Genomic DNA, 21278 nt, shown 5'->3' on the forward strand with positions numbered 1-21278 from the left:
ATAAACAAAAATGATGGTCAGGTTTGTTAAGACCAAGAATGTCTTGTTTTGCTAAACAACAACAACAACAACAACATCAACAACAACAACAATTGAATGTTTGCTTTCATGGAGGACGAAGGAAATCTGCATTCACATTTGAGAGGCAGAAGATATTAACTTTTCAAAAATAAAAAACAGTTCAAAACCCGTTCACTTTGTTCGGTGTTGTGTCTATGTTTACTCTTTGACATACATTTACCTCAACCAGAATTGGATCGTTTGGATACTTAGTAGTTAAACGTAGAGGAGCTGAATGTGAGCGAATGATCATTTGCTCATAAAAGTTGGCTTACTCTTGACCAGTTTGAAACTCTATACTTCACTTTATTGAGTACTTTTTATTCGATTGATTTCGGGTTACGTCGCGTCTAAAAGGAAGTCGTACCACGAGCATAAGAAAGTCAAACAAAAGTAAAATGTAAATGTGACCTTGGTTTTCGTTTTCCACAATATGCCCATCAGTCTTTGGCACATTCTTTCGACATTATTATTCGTCCCCAACCTTGCCTATATACGACTAGCAACTATATGTCACGCCTAGTTATTTTAATTTATTATATTTGTACTTTATTCTGACAGCCCTGTCTAAGAACGGATATCCGGAATTGAGCCGATGCTACAGGAAGCGATAGCTACAGCTCGCCAGCGATCCTTACAGTAAGTTCATGATCTCTTCTTTCAACATTACAAGACAATGCCATTATTCGAATGTTGCATGCATGAGAGATAATATCTTACGTCGTATTGAAGGGCACGGGAAACACAAACAATAGATACGTTTTCCGTGTTGGGACGAATGCAATCGCTAGCATCGATTTAGCATTGAGAAATGTCAACAATGCACATGATGCTCCTCTTACTGTAGTCTTAAACCATTGATGACCAACACCAGGCATGCGTGTTTCGTGTTACAGGTGCTGGGGTAGATGAAGTGAAATCGTTTGCTTTTGACAGAGGTGACATCACATTTGATTATTAATGTCCCCACCGTGAAGACAAGCGGTGCAGAGAATGGATGGATGCCTGTTTTTTAATTACATATCGGCCGGGAACATATCTGATAATTCATATGATGAGTTTTTTTTCTTGAAACTCTGCAAAGCGTGGTTCCAGAACTGATCCATATTCTTTGAGAGAATCATTGTTCTGTGTGAAATAAAACGTATGCATCGTGACAGCTCTAAGATCAGTGCTAAGTGAGTGATTGGAGATGGAGGAGGGTATGACGAATTTAAGATGGGATCCATCACGTGTATAAGGGTCGCCAAACACTGAAGCAGAACTCCACTGCACACTCGTGCAGTGTCTGTGGTTCTGCCACCAGATTTCCACTGGCCGAGACTCTGTAGACATTAAAATTTGAATCACAGTTGCACTATGTGGCGACGTCACAAATCAGAGTTAATCAAAATGCACAAAAGCTTTCACCCAGACAAAATATTTAAGCGAGCAAGACATAAAACTAAAGTCCACGTATGTTGGGTTTTACAACAATGCTTACAATTTCGGTATGTACCTGTGGATGAAGTAGCGAATCTTGCAGTAAAATTGGGCTGTATTTCAATCGCTTGGAGGCTTGGTTATAATTTGCGATGGCACCACATCGTGCAATTGCGATTCAAATTTTGAATCGCCGCCAAACCAGCGGCCAACCTCGGGACACACAATCGGATTTATTCCTAAGGTCTTTGGAGAGATAAACATTGATAGATGTCTCTGTTGATTTGGTACCTTTTTTTAAATTTTAAGATGAAGTCAAGTAAAAAATTGTGTTTGCAAGATTATGTTCAGTCTCCCTACTAGTCTCGACAAGCTATTTTGTATCATATTGTTTTTGTGGAATAAGAATGAAGCAGAAAAATCCACCGGTTTACAAAGCATAATACGGTGTGTGTGTGCGTGTGTGTGTGCGCGCGTATGATGGGGGAGGGTGTTGGAACATGTCCCATTTCCTGCCCCCCTCCCATGGCTGTAATTGAAAAATTTGGGTGGCCCTGCTTGTTTGTTTTGGATAAATGTAGTGGTTTGGCTGTTTGGAGTTTTTTTTTCTTTTTTCTCAGCGCCATTGCTGTGTCAGGCCGAGCCTTGTTTGCAAAGCGGCACTTTCCTCTCAGCGCTGACTGCTCTTGACAGCCGTCCCCACCTGGTAGTTCCTTCCCTGCCGACGGGACTGCCAGGCTTTCACTGCGTGCTCTCTTGACCCAGCCGCACCTCTTGACAGTGAGAGAGGTGCTCGAGCACTGGCAAATAAAAGGGGTCACGAAAGATCACAAATAACGAGATTGGAGCCGAACCGAGTCAGCGTGATCTGGCGTTTTACGCGCTCTTTACATGACATTGGTTACAGCTAAAAGCAGAAACATCCTACTGTTGTTGTTTTGGCCATTTGTTTCCAGAACAACCGTTGTTTTGGAGCCTGACAATTCAACTATTGAAAATGGTTCCCCAAAGTCTGCTTTTTAGACACATGTCTGTGAAATTGGAAAAGCAACGTTGAAAGGAGTTCTGTCAAATGTGATCTTATTCTTGTGAGTGGCTCCAAGTCATCCCTGCGATATTTCAGAAGCTCCAAAACTGCATTGCTCAATAACGATATGCTGCGCTCCTTTTTGTTTCTGGCATTTCCAAAAAGTTCACACGACTGGGAAAGTCCTCCCCTTCGCCTCTCATTTTGCCCGGGCCTCACCGATAATAGTTTGTACTACCTTTTCGACACGTTTATTTTTTAGATGCGTGAATCGGCCTTCCCGGTTTGTCTTAGGTTTGATAAATGACATTGCATGTGCTAAATTAATAGACACTATTTGCATGTACTCCACCCAGAATGCAGAACAAAGGTCCTCACCTTTGGAATAGCCTGCCAGAGGATGTCAGGTCTGCAGAGACTGTTGATATTTTTAAGAGGAAGCTCAAGACACACCTTTTTAGTTTGGCTTTCAACAACTTTTAAATAATTTATCTTTTCTTTTGATTGAAGATAATTCTATGTTTTGCTTTGAATGTTTTAAAGCACTTTGAGTTGCATTTTTATGTATGAAAAGTGCTATATAAATAAAATGTGATTGAACAAGTGTTCATGTGATTCATCAAGATTCTCTCTGTTTTTGCGTGTGAAGATCTTTAGTGAATCAGGACCTTATTCTGCTGCTTCACTTTGGAAGACGATATTAGAAAATAATAATTCATCATCAAATTTGACGGCACCTAAATGCAGCCATCCAAAGATCTATGCACAGAATGTATGAATGATCCGATTTTTGGTACACTAGAGGTGGCATTTTGTAACAGTGTTTAGCTTTCAGTTTGATCAAGAATGACCTGTAAGTTCTTACATTGCTTATTATCAACAATTGAAGAAATATCCAGGTTACATTTCGATGATGATAAGATAAAATATGAACAGTTGCAATGAATATTGATTCCTAGTTAGTTACAATGCTTGTAATTCTCAATGGACTTTCACAGCAGATGTGATGTGAAGTCAAGTAGCTCAAGTGGTGGCTAACCCCGGTTCAAATTTCTCCTGTTGCCATGTGACTGGACAGAGCCGCCAGTCTCTTAAGCCTCCAAAGCAATTTTCACAATTTTGTGGTCCCTATTACATGTTTCTGTTTGTTGTTTTAGGATTTTCATTTCGGAAATGGGGTGACTTGATTTAGTCCGGCCAAAAGCTGAAAAGTACCGGAGGCTTCCAAACAAATAGACCAGCAGTCTTGCAGATAACCGACATGGAGGGCAGGCAGCAGGCATCAGGTCGCAGTACAGAATCGTGAGGCAGAATGTTCGCGCCGGCACTTTGTTCTCTTTCCTTATATATATTGCTAGTGAATCCCTGTCACAGTGCTGTGTGTGCGCATATCAATGTACCGGTATGTGCTTTGTGTGTGCGTCGTGCTGATGTGCACGCCCGTGTTGCCGAGAGGGGCCTGGGCAGTGTTCCCGTCTTCATGCGCGGCCTCTGGACTAAAGTAAACACAGCGGCTCTTTTCTCATCCCAGCCGGCCGTCAGCAGGCTCTCCCTCGGCCTATGCCGGAGACCACACACCCGGACCACACACACACACACACACACACACACGCGCAGAGTATAGGATGCATATGCCGACTGCACATGCGTCCCCATGCTGCCGAAGAGACACAGCACACATTCCCCGTTGAAGACTCGGACTCTGGCCCGGGCCCGGGTCCCTCTCACGCTATCTCGCTAAGCTGTCATTCTGCCTATTGGCTGTTTGTGCACGTGCGGAGAAATGTTGCATAGCCTAGGCTAAGAATCCATTTCTTCCAATATAAGCGGCTCAAAAGAGATCTTTGTTTCTTTCAACTGAAAACATTGCCTCATTATTTGGAAGGCCTTTTATCGTCATTCTATCTTGATCAGCGCCGGCCATTTTTACAGCGACAAGCAAAAGGCACTCGCCAGTCGACTAACCTGAACCCATGAAAGTGGACTGATTGTCTTTGTGTGAATCAAAATCAAGCATTTGCTTTTACTTTGGAGAAAAATGAGCAGCATTTGTGCCTAATTTGCAACATGTTACGGACCAAACCAGTAAATGAGTCAGAATGACTTTTTTTACCACACCTATGATCAACGTCTTTGAAAACGTTGTTCTTGCTCTCTTTTTTTTGGTAATTTTGGTAAACCGCCTTTTATTTCCTTACTTTTAACTCTCATAGACTCTTCTGTTTTTCTCCTTTGCTTTTAGATGTCTTTGTAAATTCCTTGTAATGTTGTTTATTTTTAATGATGTGAAGCACAACCTTGTTTATGAAATGCGCCATGTACTGTAAATAAAGCTCCCCTGCCTTTTCAAAAAAATTAGTGACGGCAAGATCGAGAGTGTCGATTGATCAGCCTTTACGTGAGCTGCTAATCATTTGATCGCTTTACCTTGTATAAGATGACTCGCATGTGCGCTCCTGCCAAGGCTTGACTGTTTTAGTTCTATGAGTTGATGTGGAATGAATGTTGCGGCCAGGTTTATTTATTCTTTGCTATGAGGTTTACATTACGCCACCCCCACCCCTTCTCTATGCTTGGTCATTCCTGGCTCTTCACTCTACCTTCAATTGTCTTGCAGTGCATACTTGGCATTGTTTGGAAGCCGGGGACATTTTATTTAAATCTGTCATATCTTATATCTTTGGGATTACGTGAGTTCACATTTTGATGAGAAAAAAAAAGGTGGAAATTACTTATTGGTCTATTTTCTTTTTGTTTTGTGCAAGTGGAATGTCTTTTTAACCCCAATCAAACAATATCCACCAATTGGCTAAAATGATTCAATATCTTTTCCTTCTTCCCTACCCGTGCAGTACGTTGCATTGCTAGTTGTGTTTCCGCGGGCATCTTTTCATCTACTGTAAGCCATCAGATTCTTACGGTTCTGGTTCTTTTTGCAGGCTTTGCTCAGCTAAGCGCACGTGGCCCAGAGCAGGATGTCCCGCGCCCGTCCGCCCCCGCTCGTCACGGGCATCTCACCCAAGGAGGGTGCGGCCTGGACCAAAGTTACCATCCGTGGCGAAAACCTGGGCACGGGCTCAGCTGATCTCGTTGGTAATGTATTTCCCGCGGCACGACAAACCGTGTTATCTTGTCATTGTTTTTATTCGATGATGTTTCGTTTGTAAAAAAAAAGAATCAATGAAAAAGACAGGTTATGTTGTAATATGTACTTGTACTGTATACTGTAAGTCCTTCAGTTTAAGGTGTATGTGTTGCATAAATGCATCTTAGAATTACTGTAGTGAATGCTACAAATGTATTTGGCGATACATGCAAGCAATTAAATCTCAACATTAAAATCACACTGCATTTCAGTTTTTTGAGTGAATGTTCGTACACAGACATCGTTCTTTGTCACCGATCAAAACTTCAGCTAGTTATGGTGACCAATTCATGTTTGACGGTAAACGTTAAGCTACAATGAATCACATTCCTGTCTTCAAGCGTCCATATTGTGCTCAAGATGCTTTCAAATGAGAATGGCAGATGGAATTGCAGAATGCACATTGTGCCTTTGATGGGCCCCTTCATTGACACACCCATTAGGATGAAGTACTTGAATACCAGCAAGTGAAGTCTTGGGCACTTGTGCCATCGCAACCCAACTTGAATACAGGTCGACTAAACGCGTGTTTGTGCAAGTGCGTCATGTTTGAGAATAAGCCCCTACACGGCTAGTACTTGTTTTTCCTCTCTTTCCCACTCTTGCAAATATTTCCCCTCTCCTCTCTCCTTGTGTGACGTAGGTCTGTCAATCTGTGGTCATAACTGCCTGCTGACCGCAGAGTGGATGTCAGCCAGCAAGATCGTGTGTCGCGTGGGCCCGGCAAAAGATGACAAGGGAGAGATCATTGTCACAACCAAGTCCGGAGGTCTCGGCACCTCCACGGTTTCCTTCAAACTGCTCAAGCCCGAGAGGATCGGTAAGGCAGCGACTCGGCAAGGCGTCGGCCCGGATGGTTTGTGCGGATCAGATGCAGACTTAAATGTGATCAAGCGTTATTTTCAGTTACTTTGAATACACCAGTCGATTGTTTGACCAGGTTGGCTGTTTCGCAATGTTAGCAAAAGTGGGGGGGGGGGATCCAGAATTTTCCTTGATCAATGTTCCACTCTCCACTGTGGAAATAATGACAGATTTGAAGTAAATGCTGCTCACTACCAATTTGGTAAGAATGAGGGGAAAAAGATTTCTTGCCCATTAATTAGTTCAATTGAACTCGCTGTGTATGTCACTCATTACACGTACGGGTAGCTTTTCATGCCTCAGTTGGACTGTATCTTTGTTTGAAAAAGTCTCCTCAATTTGATTGCAAGAAAAACCATGACCGTAATAACCCGGACACCTCACTTGACCGATTACAATTTTGGGTGGCGGTGGTAGTATTGATATCACCGGCTTGTCCCACTTGCAGGTATTTTAGAGCAGTCGGCCGTGTGGGTGGACGAACTCAACTACTACGACATGAGGACCGACCGCAACAAAGGCATCTCGCCTCTGTCCCTCCGACCCAACAATCCGCTGGGTATCGACATTGACAAGTATGCCCCATCAACAGACGCGCGCACACCTTTCACATCATTCCACTGCCGTAAACACACCACCTTTCGAAGAGGATGCTTGGTTTACATCATGAGAGAAACAAGCCCTTCGCATATGCAATCTTTGAAGTATGTGGCTGCTGCCAGCGTGGCCGCCGCCGCGGGCGGCTGCACGTGAAGTGAAGACAGAATCGTCGTACAAATTATTCCATGGTTTCATCAAATAATCAAACACAATTTTCATTTGCATTAAAGTATTACAAAACATTTTTTACCCAATTACTGTCTATTAACCAGTTTTTGTTTTTTTATTTGGTATTGTTTTGAGACCAACTTGACAAATATTAAGCAATATCCCATGAGAAGGATTGATGTTGTACTCACACATTGTCGATTGTTCCTTCATTAGCAAAGACCACTGAAACACTTGGTGTAGGTTCAAATTAAAATGTTTTCCAAGGATGCATTTTTATGACAAAAAAAAAACATTACTATCAAGAATGTAATGACTTTTTTTCCCCAGACCTCACTTGTGTTTGGTGGGCAAGCTTCCTTGTGCGTATGCATGTGGGTGGTGGTGGCGGTGGTGGCGGTGATGATGGTCTGCTTTGGATAGGATTGTGTCGGCTTTGGCTCATTAGTTGAGATCAAGCTTGGCTAATGAAGCACGAGTTCCTCTTGGGGCAACCAGGCATCACACACACTTCCACTTCCCACGCCAAACCGGAATACTTTGTTGGCAGCACACTGCCCCCTGGTGACAGTAACACAAATATACAGTATTGTATTAGTTACAATTGGAAAGTTCCACAGGGACACAAGAAAAGTCCATTGTCACACCGTAGTCTGCTTGGAGAAACTCCAACTTCGGTGTGACTTTAAAATAGGTGAAGGAAGAAAATGTTGAAATGTTCCCCTGTTTTACTCTTCATTTTTTATCTGGTTCCCCAGAGGAAAGTTCCCGCTGAAAGACATTGAGATGACATTTCCAGGGATGAGTGGTGATTTCACCAGTGAGAACTTCTCTGCCACCTGGTATCTCATCGAAAACCACGCAGGCTCGAGGTAGGATTGATTTTATTTTTATTTATACTTTTTTTTATTTATTTTTATCTTTGCTGAGCTAAGAAAACTGCACAAAGCAACCAAAACAACCATTTTGGTAAATAAAGGTTAATCGTCCACTTTGTATTTATCTAATAAATTGTGTACAATCTCACTTAAATTGGTCAGCTGTTTTGCTTTTTTTAAGTTCCGGACTGCTATGCACATTGTGGACTGTTTAAAATTTGCTCTTAATTCATATCGCCTAGCTCTGTCAGGAAAGTCTTTTTTGGATGCTTGATGCGAATAGATTTAGTCTTTCTTCCATCCATGCATTTTCTGTCTCGCTTATCCTCACTTAAGTCGCGGCAGAGCTAAAGCCTTATTCCCGCTGACTTTGGGCACGAGGCGGGTCCACCCTGAACTGGTTTCCAACCTATCGCGGGGCACAATTAAACAAACAACCTTTGACACAACATGAAATTGATTAATTCAATAATTGTGATGATTAAATCAAAGTAAATAATCAGTCCAACATACGAGACAAAACCTGGTTATGTTGAAGCAGATGATTTATTTTGGACTCTCTTGCCTTCCTGCCCCCATACACCCCCCCCCCCCCCCCCCGCCTCCAACCCGCCCCTCCATCACCCCCACCCCGGCCTGGCCGTTATGTGACCCAGACCTCCCAATCCTGTGTGGCACAGGGACTGTGGTAGGGCCTTGCTAGCCCGATGTTTCTTCCTGCATGGGAAACCTCACTGAAGACACTGACATGCACTCCGTTACTGTCATATGAACGCTCTTTCTTTTTTTTTTTATGTGGTGTACAATCTGAACTTGAAGTCACTCTCAGTTGAGTAAATCGGTTGCTTGTTAATGCAAATCACTTCTGTTTTGTTTGTGTTTTCAGGAGCAAGGAATTAATTTCATAGAAGCTTTTTCAAACGGTCAAAATGTAAATTGAATTCATGTTGTTCCAGAGTCAAACTCGCCCCATCATTTGCTTGTGCAGGCAATGGTTTAAGTAGTGCACGTGACAAAGTGCAAAAAAATGTAAACAATTTATGGTAAAACTTCAAAACCATTTTTTGTACTCTCAATTAACTGATGACGCGGTAGGCTTGAGGGTTCACGGAAAGCATCTTGTTGTTGTTTCTTAGTTTTGAGCTGTTGAAGCTGGCTGCCAGCAATCTGAAGAAGCAGGCCAACAAGAAGAATGAGGGGAGTCTGGCCTATGTCAAAGGAGGACTCAGTACCTTCTTTGAGGCTCAGGACGCTCTGGCAGGTGAGAACCTCTAAGACGTTTTGATGTAAAGTTGGATCGCTCTCAATGGCTCGCCATTTATACGCGACATACTTTCTAACCATTAACCCATTCTCGGCTCTAAAAGACGTCTTGTGCTTATGCCCCACCGGCCTTCAAAAGAGACGCAGAGGGAACCGCGGCTTATCCTTTTCAGAGATTTTTCCTCGCCAGTGCCAGTAGCTTGGTGTGTGTGTTTTAGTTTCTACAGTGGATATACCACGTCTACACACCCCTGCTATATGTGCAGTATATATAAAAAAACAACAACAGATATAAATCATTTCAGATTTTTTTTTTTTTCAGCATTAACTAGGCCTTACCTTTAACTTGTACACCTCAATTGGGAATAAGATGAAATCTTTTGTAGAGTGGAAATAAAACATTAAAAAACGGTGAGGATTCTAAAAGGTATTTTTGGCGCAAGCACAACACTGCTCATCTCCAAAAGCAGAGCAAACCTACAGTTAAGTAAGCATGGTGGCGGTGGCAGCAGCATGCTTGCGGTCTGTTTTTCTTCAGCTTCGACTGGGGCAGTAGTCAAGGAGAAGGGATTCATGAACAATTCCAAATACAAGCCAGCTTTGGCACCAACCCTTCGGGCATCTGCTAGAAAGAAATAAAATGACAGGAACATCTATTGAGCATTAAACGGAGGCACTCTAAATGACGCTAGGTGTGTGCTGGCTCCCACTTGACACGATGTTGAATGTGATTGGCTACTTTTGAACGCAGCCATATCTCCAGTTATAAGAGTGTGCGACCAACTACATTATATCAGTGATTTCACCTCTCCAAAATGTTTTTAATTGAGTTTTACTGGTTATAGGTCACTTCAATGATGGAAAAAATGTTGATGAGTTACCTTGGTCGCCTTTTTCCCCACAAAAGCCTGATATTTGAATAAGGGGTGTGTTGACGTTTTTTTTTGTTTGTTTTTTTTTAATCCACTGTAGATGTACTTTTTTAGTTTCACCCGTTGACCTTTTACTGTGTCTACATGACTGATTTTCCTCTGCTATAGATATTAAATTTAATGAGCAAGGTCTCATTTATTGAAATTGCACTATGTAGTCTTAGAGCATAGTTTTGCAATTAAACATAAGCCATATTGGGGTTGCTTAAACAAATTGCTAAGCGGCTAGCGAGTAAGCCTCGGTGATATGGAAAATGTGAAGTCATTACCGAGCAAAACTGACAAATTGGCTTCGCTGGTAAAAAAAAAAAAAAAAAAACGCAAACAAAAAACGAGAGGACCCTCGTGGAATGCAGTTAGCTGTGTTTTTCTTCAAACGTGACTAATGGGTAGCAACCCGGATGCTAACAACCCCACTTGAGCGCTATCAGTTTAGACAGCTTAGCCAAAGCCAGTGAAAAAATGGAAGGGGAGACGGTCTCGCTTCAAAGTTTTGGTCGTAAGTCTGCGTCCCCATGACTCGCCAACAAGGTTTGCACGCGCCATTTTAGTTGTTGTTTACACTCCTCCACGTGCTGACAGGCAGCATGTGACGTCATCCACTAAACGGTTGGTCAGATACAAACACAGCACCCTGAGGCTTTGGTTTCTCTGGGGACCCAGAATGACATCGCTCAGTCTGGATAACAGACTACTGCGCTGCTCTCCACCAGTATGTGGACTGTAACCACCCGAAGTACAACAGAAGCACTGACTTACGCCCATCGCGTTTTGTCCACGATGGCCTGAAACAGGCCTGCCATGGCCGCCGGGAGAATCGTGTAAACGTAGCCGTAGCTTGTCATTCGTGCATTTTGATTGTTTACTCTTTTCTTCCGCTCTCGCCACTCAGTGACTTCCTTGGGCTATTTCTATGCACACTTGCTAGCCCTGTCATTATTATTATTATTGCTTTCCGTATGTTTGTGCCCCATTTGGGAGAAAGGCAATGTTTTTGCAGTTAGGGGCCGTGTCCAAACAAACAGAGCGGTACAATGCAAGACAGAATATTAGGATTGATGAAGCCGATAACAGACCCGATATGACCAATGGGAACAATGCGCAGTCATACTTGCGTTTGGACTGAGCGCGCCTACTTTGTGCCCGCTGCCGAAAAGGGAAATGTGCAGCTGGCACGGCTGGAGGAAGAAGTGCACTGTGAATAAACTTGTGACCTTCATGAGCCTCACCTGATGCGTAGCGACCTTTGTGGCATTTAAGAATTTTTGTAATGGCAGAACATATTTTAGGATGGCATGTTCCCTGGTATTAACTCAGCCAGGTACGTGTATACTTCATCATTTAATGCCATTGGTGAACTTTTATACTGTCTGGCCTTATTCGGTCGGCTCGTGTCTGAGCTTCAAGTAAAATTTGGATGAAAAGCAGGGTACGTGCTAGACCGGTTGCCAGCCAGCCCATCGCAGGACACATGCAGACAAACAACAATTCACTCACTCACATTCATACAAACTCCTCACAGGAAAGCCAAAGCCGTGATTTGAACCCTCAACCTCAGAAGCGTTAGGCGTCGTGACAACCCGCCGCAACATTCTTCCTACACTCTAAAAACGGTTGGGTTAAAAGTAACACAATTTTGGGTTCAAAACGAACCGATCCACTACGATCCCAACTTTCAAAAAATGGGGCTGTTTTGTGTAAAACAGCACAAGAAGGTGGGTCAAATTGAACTCAATTAGTTTCTTATGAAAAAGAGCCAAGGAATTGTGTCTGGAACAAAATGTCGGGCATGGTGCCAGTCGGACACATTCTGAAATAAACACAATGCTGCATAGTCACTCAACGGGGAGGTTTGGAACGTGGAAGGTTTGGGACATTGTGACTGTCGGATCTCGCAACCTCAACTTCACATGGAGCTGCATACAGTACATTTCTGAGACAGAGCTGCTCCGGCAGAAGGACTGACTGAGGGTCAGTCCGGCTTTGTTGTGAGATAAATGTTGAAATGTGAGGTTTTGCATTGTTGTGTCAAAAGGAAGTCTCCAAGCGATGCAGGAAACAGAAGAGCTCCCGTGTTCCAAAAATGCCCGATTCCCAGGGCCAGTTCCCTGAGCCCCCAGCCCCGACAGGAGTCAAAACATCTCCAGCTTTAGAAAGCGGCCGGCCACGCTGTATTTTTATTCAGATTCATTTTTGTCCTCAATAGCTGCAGGAAGGGAAGCAGGAGCTGGAGCTCTTCCTCAAGCGCTGGCGGAGTGCGTTAGCCGGAGCTTGACCTGATGTTTGGGTTCCAAGTGACGTCATCGGCCCTTCGCTGTCACACACGCGCCGAGGACGCACAGCTGGCAGGAGATGTCAAGCATTCGTGCTCGCTTTGCATGCTTGTCTTTTCTAGTCTTGTTCGCTTCCATGTACGCACTATTTTCCAAAGTGGGGGAATCATTTCGGGTTGACTTTTAAAGTGTGACCATTATACAGAAAGAGTTCCTTTGTTGACCATCGTTCAAAGTACAGTGCTTTGCAAGTTTTATTAGACCAGCACCTAAGTCAAACTAAGCAACGACTACCGCTACCCAAATCATGTGTTAAAAAGCTCTTTTAAAAAAAAAAAATCTGTGTTTTTAATGTTGAACTAGAAGCGCGGGCCAGAGTATGGCAGCGCAAGGCCCTCTCGTCACTTTTGGCGGGGGCAAAATAGTCGCTTGAAGGGTCACTACCTTGACCGTAAAGGGTCCGCTTACACAGCACATCACAGCAGATACGCTCTAGTAAGACAAATTCAACTTTGAGACTGTTTCACCACGTCCTCTTGTTTTTGTTTACTTTACTTTCTGCTTTTTTTTGCTGATAAAATGCATGCGCAAAAAGGTTCAAATATAGTGAATGACCTGGCCGGTGGAAAATCACCTTCTTCTTCCCCCCGATGGACTTTGGAGAAGTTGAGTTTTGGGAACTGGAAACTATCCATGTAGGTGGATAAGGGCGTTGTCCAGTTGATATCATTGAGGGGCTCGATCAAAATGATCATTTTTGAAGATTATCTCATTGTAATCAAAGATGTGACTCATCAATGAGGGTTTGAGTTTTTACAACTTGGAACAGCGCAAGTAATACATTTCTTATCAGGGTATAGTGTACATTGCTTTGACTATTTAGAAAAACATAAGATGTTTCGAAATTTGGAGCAGTTTGGCAATGGCTTTGTCATTGTCATGTGCGCTATTCACATCAGCCTTATGTCCTTATTTCTTTTGTTGCCTGTTTTTTTTTGTTTGTTTTTTTTAATGAGGCGAGAGAGGGCCAGAAACATCCTTAGTGATTAAAAAAAATGGAATAGTATGTTTTTGCAATGCTTCAGTGTCTGCCTTGAGGCTTCTGTCTGTCAGAATGGAGCCAGATATTTATTTGGAAAGCTCTGGCCCGTCCGTCTCTTTGCCGCTGTCTCCAGGCTTTGCTAGCAGTCTGTATTGTAGTGGAGGGGAAGACAGGGGAGAGGAATGACTTTCTGTCTTGTAACTTCATTTTCCCAATGTCTCCTTATTGCATAGTTGAATGGCTTCACAAGTATGTGGAAGGTCTCCTTCCCCAACTCTCCTCCCCTTTGTCAATAAACCCGCAGTGCAGCTCTCAGCACCCAGCGGCCCACTACTGCACACCATTTATTTATTCACTGGCTTAGCCGCACCACTCACTCGCTCACTTTCTCTCTTTCATCCCCTCATTCCCTCTTTTCAAATTCCCTCGCCTTCATAAAAGGACTCTGTGATTTATAAATCACATAGTCATCCGTAAATCTCTTCTCCCCTTGTCCTTCTTGACCAAAGTGTTTTTTTTTTTTTTTGGAGGGGTCAGCTCCAATTGTGTTTTTCCAAAGGTTACTTCTCCCATTCTGTGGTTGTAACACTGAAGTTTGTCGTTGTCTCCAAGTCAAAAGGCTGAACTGTAAATGTCCACTGCAAAGACCTCAAAGCTGAATTGGTGAATCTCGGCTCTCCAAGTCGCCGCTGGTGAGATGTTCCATCCATCCGACTTTGTTGCAGGCAGCCTGCTTTCATGTCCCACTCAGTGACGGTGCAATTGTGAGTTTGGATGCTTGTCTGCGTGTGCCCTGCCACTGACTGAGTGGCGACCGCTTTACGGTCAAGTCGGCCTTTCGCCTGAAGTCAGCTGCGGTAGGCTTCGGCGCCCGAGGCCCTGAACAATTAGGAGAATGGATGGATGAAGTGATCTTATCCAGTCAGCACAGGGCTCAGGTCACGCCTGCATGGGAACGTCAACGGATATACTCAGCCGAGGGGTCCGCTTTATCATCATCAGCAAAGTAGAGCCCGTGTGACTTTAGCTGCCATTTGCTTGGGCATGTTTGCATTGATTTTTGATTTCGTCCCCCTCTCACATGTTACATGTTTAGTCATTACTTTTGTCCTTAAAACCCTATATATATATATATATATATATATATATATGTGTGTGTGTGTGTGTGTGTTGCAGCTATCCACCTGAGGCAGGATTCAGACGGCACTGAAAGAGTAGAGGGATCAATGACCCAACGCCTGGAAGTCATTCTCAACAGTAGGCATTTTCCTTCTTTTTTCATTCACAGTTAAACCCGACACACTCTAGTGTGGGGATCTTCAATCAAAATTTGGAGGGGTCTACTCGCGAGGGATTTCAGTTATTTATTTATGTTTATTTCTTTATTTACTTACTTACTTAGCAGAGCTTGTTTTTTAAATGTTGTATTGTAATTTTGACGTGAACTCTCTCTTTATCTCTGTCTTGTTCGCAGGAGCCAGCAACACTGCAGATACACTTTTCCAGGAAGTTTTGGGGCGTAAAGACAAAGCCGACTCCACACGCAATGCACTCAACGTCCTGCAGCGCTTCAAGTTTCTGTTTAACCTGCCCCTTAACATTGAACGCAATATCCAGAAGGTAGCGTCATGGACTGTAAAACAATATCTACTTATTGTTAACTTGACATATGCAACCGAACTATATTTCACATACCTTTTCTGTAGTTTTTGCAGTGTGATTGATTGTAGAAGGTGTGCATTGACTTACTGAATACGGTGTACATTTTCATCCTCCCGAGATTCAGGCGACAGATATGAGCTGAAAAGGCAAAAAGGTCCAAGTTTATTCCATTTCAGTAACAGATATCAGCGTTCAAGTCGTCGGGTGTCAGGAACAAAGAAAACGGAGAAAACGACATCAGACTGGAGTTGCTCGGACTTCCAACTTGGGACAAAGCGGCCTCGGACATGTTGGAGGTGTCGAGCTTCTCATTTAGCTTCATGCAAACTGCACCAGGCCACTCTGACATATTTGAAATGCTAATTCCATGTAAATATAGCAGACAGGTGACATCCACAGTCAACGGAAATGAAGCGGGAATAAACCAAACTACGTAATTGCACACAACAACCTCACAAACAGTCATCAACGTCAATCCGCGAGCAAGCGAACTCACTTTGGTGCTCACTGAATAGTGGCAGCATAGCTGAATTACCTCTGTCCGTGTTCTTTCCGTTTTTTGTATGTGAGGACGTTTCATCCGACCGTTTTGTCTGATGGTTTGTATAATTTCATTGACAGGACAGATGAAGTCTGAGGTGCAGTTCCATAAATATGACAACCATTTTCCTGACGCCTGATGAATTTAAAGCTGATGTCTGAGACCCGACGTACGCCGTAGTTCCTTCCATAAACTTGACCGACGTGTCCCTGAGACGTGATGCTTTTGATCTCACACGGGACCTTTGACCGACAGCCGAGGAGGTCCTAAAATGTACATCATTGATCAGAAGGAAGCACTTTGATTTCCCGGCGGAGTGCAGGACATAAACGTCTCTTAAGAGCGCACATTGAAGTCTATTGAACTGGACAAAAGGTTTATTTGAAAGCCTTTACGTTTCCATGAAATCTATTTACTCTGACATGATTGTAAGTGTTTAAGAACATCCTCCTTTTGTAAGAAAAACAACAACAAAAAATAAAGATCGAAGGCTGTTTATATATTATCCCTGAGCAGTTGGATTCCTTCAGAATTCACTACTGTCCAATTGTTGCGTATCCGTGCGTCCAAATTGTAAATGGTTTAATGCTTCGCTAGATTTCATCCTGTCGATTGTTAGGACTAGATCAACTTGAATACACAACGCGTAGGTAATGAGCGACTGTGTTGGCTTCGGCTGGCTTCAATATGTTCGGTGTTTACAGGGAGATTATGACGTGGTGATAAATGACTACGAGAAGGCCAAATCCCTTTTTGGCAATACGGAGGTCCCCGTTTTTAAAAAAGGTAAACTCGTGTTCCCTAATTTGTGTACTTGGAAAGAAAGGGGGGAAAAAGTGTACCTAATAATTGTTTCTTTCTGCTTTAAAGTGTATGCAGAGGTTGAGACGAGGATCAGGGCTCTCAGGAGCTTGCTTCTGGAAAAACTGCTGCAGACTCCCTCAACACTGCATGATCAGAAGAGATATATCAGGTCTTCATATAATTCCTTCATGTTCCTATGCAATCTATCCGGGTCGGTCCAAGCATGATGCTTTTCCTGCGCTATGGATGTTGTAGTCAACGGTGCAACTTTTATCCTACTGCATCGGGCCCGTGTGTGAATCTCCATTCCGCTCAAGTGCCCTACATGTGGATAGCTGGAGACGTGTGTGTGCGTGTTGATGCTAGCTAATGAGAAACAAGTGTGCGCTTTAGTTCTATGACGACGGTAGGAGGAGCCAGGCCACAGGCCAGAGGATGAATCACGTCAGAAGCCACAGGTTGCCGAGGGAAATTTGTTGCTGGCAGAAGCCGCAGTAAGGAGTGCTGATGACCGAGTCATGCTGGAGGCCTTCTCTATTTGTGCAATACAGCAACTTCTGATTTCCTAAAAATGCAAAGAATATGATCAATATATTTGAGGAAGAACTTATTCGGTAAAACTATTCTCCAATCTTAGGTTGTTTTTTTTGTTTTGTTTTTGTTTTTGCTTGTTTAAATGTGTTAGCTTTCTAAAAATATGTCTTTAAATTCTGTATTGGACTGTTGTGGCAACTCAATAAGGTTAATACAGTGGACCCCCCATACTCCTGGTTTGGCACCCACAGATTCACCAATTTGTCGATTTTTTTTTTTTTTTTTTTTTTTTTTCTTCCAATATTTTAAAAACGTTTTACATGTACTTTTGTTAGCAAACTCCTGTTTTTGTTTTTTTGGTGTAAAATGCTTATTGGTGGGATTAAGCTGCTGTCTCAAGAATTTTTTGGTTTGAAACTAAATTTTACTGGGCATCATTTATACGTTGATTTTTGCGAGCGTATTCTCGGCCCACCCGCTCCCTGTCCCCCACGAATAGTGGGGGTCCACTGTATTGTTGTTCAGGGACGAATATACGACTTGCTGCTGTGTCTGTCGAAATACTGTAAACTATACGTCTGCGTTTGATTGACTATGCAAACCCCTAGATACCAATCCTTTCTTTTTGATAATGTTGATGTGCGGTGCAGCTAAATGTGCCTTAATTCCAGTCAGCTCTGTAAAAATGTCAAGCGGACATAACGGCAAGTCTCGTGGCATTGACTCCGCAGAAAGCAATATGTGGCCGAGCTGAGCTGTGCGATATGAATCTGAACGCATTTGCATGTTTTGTGTCTCCTTGTAAAGATACCTGTCTGACCTGCACGCGCCAGGTGACCCAGCGTGGCAGTGCATCTACGCTCAGCACAAATGGATCCTGCAGCTGATGCAAGACTGCAGGGATGAGTTCATCGGTGGTCAGCGAGGTAACTCGTGCGCAAAGAAAAACAAAAGACATTTTGGCATTTGCTGTCAGGCGGCTGGTCGATATCCTGTGAGTCAGAATTCAGGGGAAGTCAGCTGCCTGTGACGTACCGCCCTTGGTCTACGTTCCCTACTCCGTCGCCACCCTCCCCTGCCTGCCAGCCTGCCTGCCTGTTCGACTCGAGGCCCGCGTATTTATTTTTTCTTGAGTGTATGAATTCGATAAAGCGAGCGGGTTTGGCTTTCGGGGCTGGGCCCTCGCAGTCTGTCTCGTGCAAATTCACATACGGCATCGTAGATGGATTGAAACAATTAGCCCCGACCAAAACAGCCAGCACAAAAATGTAGTCTCAAAACGTCCAGAAAGGACTGTGATTCAGCAACCGCACACGTATATACACTTCACCTTCCACGATCGTACACTCAAGGCATCGAAGGCAACATTGGAAGTGGGTGGCTGTGCCACTCAGTCTAGTTGGAATATAAACAAGCCTAATGCAAAGTGTAATTATGATTTGGGTTGCTTTGCCCGCTGCCTCTTCACAGGCAAATATTGTCAGCCCATTGAAAACTTTGCAGCAATTCAAAGCACCCTTTACCTTTCACGTCAGTCACATTGCCATAATGCTGTTTGCTTGCTTGTTTTCAACATAAAGTAGTTGATGTCGTCAACTCGACCGTTCAAATCCGTGGCCAACGAATCACCTTTTTGAAAGAAGGGATGGAAATATCTCATTTGCCTCGTAGGAGCTTTTGAGAAAAGCCCTTTTCCTTTGCATTTTCCTCATTGTATGACATGCAAGCCGTTCAGCTCAGGGGCCTTTTTTTGTCTTGCCTATTTTCCCCTCAAGTCTTTTATTCCAATTCAAGAGTTCACATCATCCAATCGCGGCTCCACAGAGGCGGCTTGATTGGTCAGAGAGCCGACTGATGCTTTGTCTATACTCAAACAAAGGGTCGTCGTTGTCCTTTTGGGACAAATTGCAGACTTTGTTTTTCTGTCAGCTCTCTTCCCCCTCCTTCCCTTTGCTGTCCTGCTGCACAGCCGAGCAGCTGTTAGCTATTCACCCCTTGCGGTGTTTAGTGCTCACCTCTTGGCCCAACGTCGCGCCCGCCGTCCCTTCACCCAGCCACATCCACCGCACGCCTCGGCCTCGCGCTTCCTTCCCCCTCCGAGCCACCGTGAGCTGGCGTGGCCCAAGCCCCTTTACCAGTACCGACAGGCACCGCTTGACTTTGGCCTCTTCTTCATGTTCCAGCCTACAATTAAACTCGATGTTTTTCTTAGCGGGCCCCATTGTTCCGACGGTGGGTCGACAGTAACTTCTGTAAGTCGAAGCAAAATAGCAGTCGAAGTTGCTTCCGCACGCCCGAACCCCAACGCTCCCCGCGCTGACTGTGCCTGATTCAATTACAGGCTGCAGTTCTCCTATTTCCTGAACAGCGCTTCTTCTGCCAATGTCAACACAATTTGCAGAGGAATTAGTTCATAGGAAAATACGTTTGTCAGCGAATAATTAGAGAGGGACTCTGGTGTTGAGAATTTGACAAGGAGACATGAGGTTGTGATTAGGCTCAATCAGTACTGCTTTTGAAGGGTGCGAATTAACACCTTTGAGATCGCCCGCTCCACTAGCTTTGTTGGAACTTAACCGTGTAACCGGAAAACCGTGGTTCAAATGCAGTGTTGTCTCACAAAAAAAACATGTAAACTTGGTTCTGCCAGCTCTGAAAGAGGCAACGTTTCCCCTGCATAAAAGAACATCCATCCCTAAGATGTAATGTGAAACTGATCGATGTTTAGAGTCTCTTGTAGTTTTTTTTTATACCTTCACCGTCTCTCGCTCGCTCTCACACGCACACGCACACACACACACACATATGCGCTTGTCGGCGCCTCTCAGCCAACACCTGGAACAACACCAGCTCTCATCCCTCTAATGAGAGAAAACATCATGAGTAAAAACACCATTTGACGTATCAGATGTGGCGTTTAGGATATGAGCGATACAGGCTTTGGTGGTGGCAAGCACACCAGTTGCCTTGTGTATGAAAGGTGCTCTAGAAATAAAACGGCCTTGCCTTGCTTTAATGCTAGTTAGGTTTATTTTGGATGAACGCAAAATGGTGCGCACATTGATTATACATATACATTTGCGCTGCTCCTTGGGGATTTCGCATTCATCTTCTTTCTGGCATATTGGTCAGGCAGTGACTTTTTCAGATGACTCCAGTGTCAAATCGCGTTGATTCGCTGATTATTCTTGAGGTATCTGTTGTGCTCTTTTCCAAGTTAGTTAGTGCTCCAGCCAAGCTACTTGCGAGGGCCAGCGTGATTTATCAAGCCAACACAGCTCCCTGTCGCCATCTGGTGGATTTCTGCTCTCGGGCAACAAGGATGACATGAAAAAGAGCTCATTGTGTAAACCTGGCGGACGGCAGCTGGCACCGAGCTTGCCGCCCTGTTTCGGCAGCCTGGAAACAACAGGCCGTCTTCTTGGCTGCGGGTTCGGAACAAAAATAAAGACGGGCTCGAGGACTGAGGGACGATTGTTTAGTCGGTATGGAAGCCTGATGGATTAGGGAGGAATGTGGAACGATGCCAATGTCCTCCTATTTGCTTATTTGATATGCGTTGCTTGGACTTAATTTGTCTTCCACTGCCCCCTCTGCTCATTTTTCGCGTTGTTTCAGTCTGCGTCGGAGCTGCGGATCTCGAGGGGGATACCCGGCCGTCGGCTCTCAGCAGGCTGGGCCGCGCGTCATCTTTGAAGAGAGGAGGTAGCCTGCAGACGGCGCGACCTAGCAGTGAGTTCTCGAGACGCGTTTCACGGATGCATTCCTTCACCTGCTGGGCACCTTTCGTTCCTGCAAAGGCCGGCATTTTCACGGTGCTTTGGCAAATGCTTGAGATGTTCAAGACTAAGTGAAATATGTCTTCAGATTTGACTGTCAAATTTGCATACATTTAGATCAAGCTCGTAAACACTAGCGCTGATAAACTGTCCAAATGTAATGCAGCCATTCTGTTTCACAGAATTAACAGAAAATGAAATCATAAATCTCATATAGATGAGTTATTGAACATATTGGTGAGCAGGCACAATTTTATACCATTTGTTTGTGAATTTACAAAATG

General features: G+C 43.9%; 1 protein-coding gene across 2 annotated transcripts in view; it reads left to right on the forward strand.

The window, feature by feature from the left end:
* Window positions 1–592: 592 nt before the first annotated feature.
* The window catches only part of exoc2 (exocyst complex component 2), a 28113-nt gene continuing 7427 nt past the window's right edge, over window positions 593–21278 (forward strand). For both annotated transcript variants that reach the window (XM_086047473.1, XM_086047474.1), the window contains exons 1-12: window positions 593–699; window positions 5449–5602; window positions 6298–6474; window positions 6967–7093; window positions 8045–8158; window positions 9301–9425; window positions 14851–14931; window positions 15149–15294; window positions 16582–16663; window positions 16748–16850; window positions 18023–18141; window positions 20834–20947. In XM_086047473.1, coding sequence (XP_085903599.1) covers window positions 5485–5602; window positions 6298–6474; window positions 6967–7093; window positions 8045–8158; window positions 9301–9425; window positions 14851–14931; window positions 15149–15294; window positions 16582–16663; window positions 16748–16850; window positions 18023–18141; window positions 20834–20947 — 1306 coding nt within the window. In that variant the 5' untranslated portion in view covers window positions 593–699; window positions 5449–5484. The remainder of the gene's footprint in view (window positions 700–5448; window positions 5603–6297; window positions 6475–6966; window positions 7094–8044; window positions 8159–9300; window positions 9426–14850; window positions 14932–15148; window positions 15295–16581; window positions 16664–16747; window positions 16851–18022; window positions 18142–20833; window positions 20948–21278) is intronic.

The sequence above is a fragment of the Filicampus tigris genome, chromosome 12 (assembly GCF_054856515.1).
Source record: "Filicampus tigris isolate MCC_2025a chromosome 12, RoL_Ftig_1.0, whole genome shotgun sequence".
Classification (NCBI taxonomy): Eukaryota; Metazoa; Chordata; class Actinopteri; order Syngnathiformes; family Syngnathidae; genus Filicampus; species Filicampus tigris.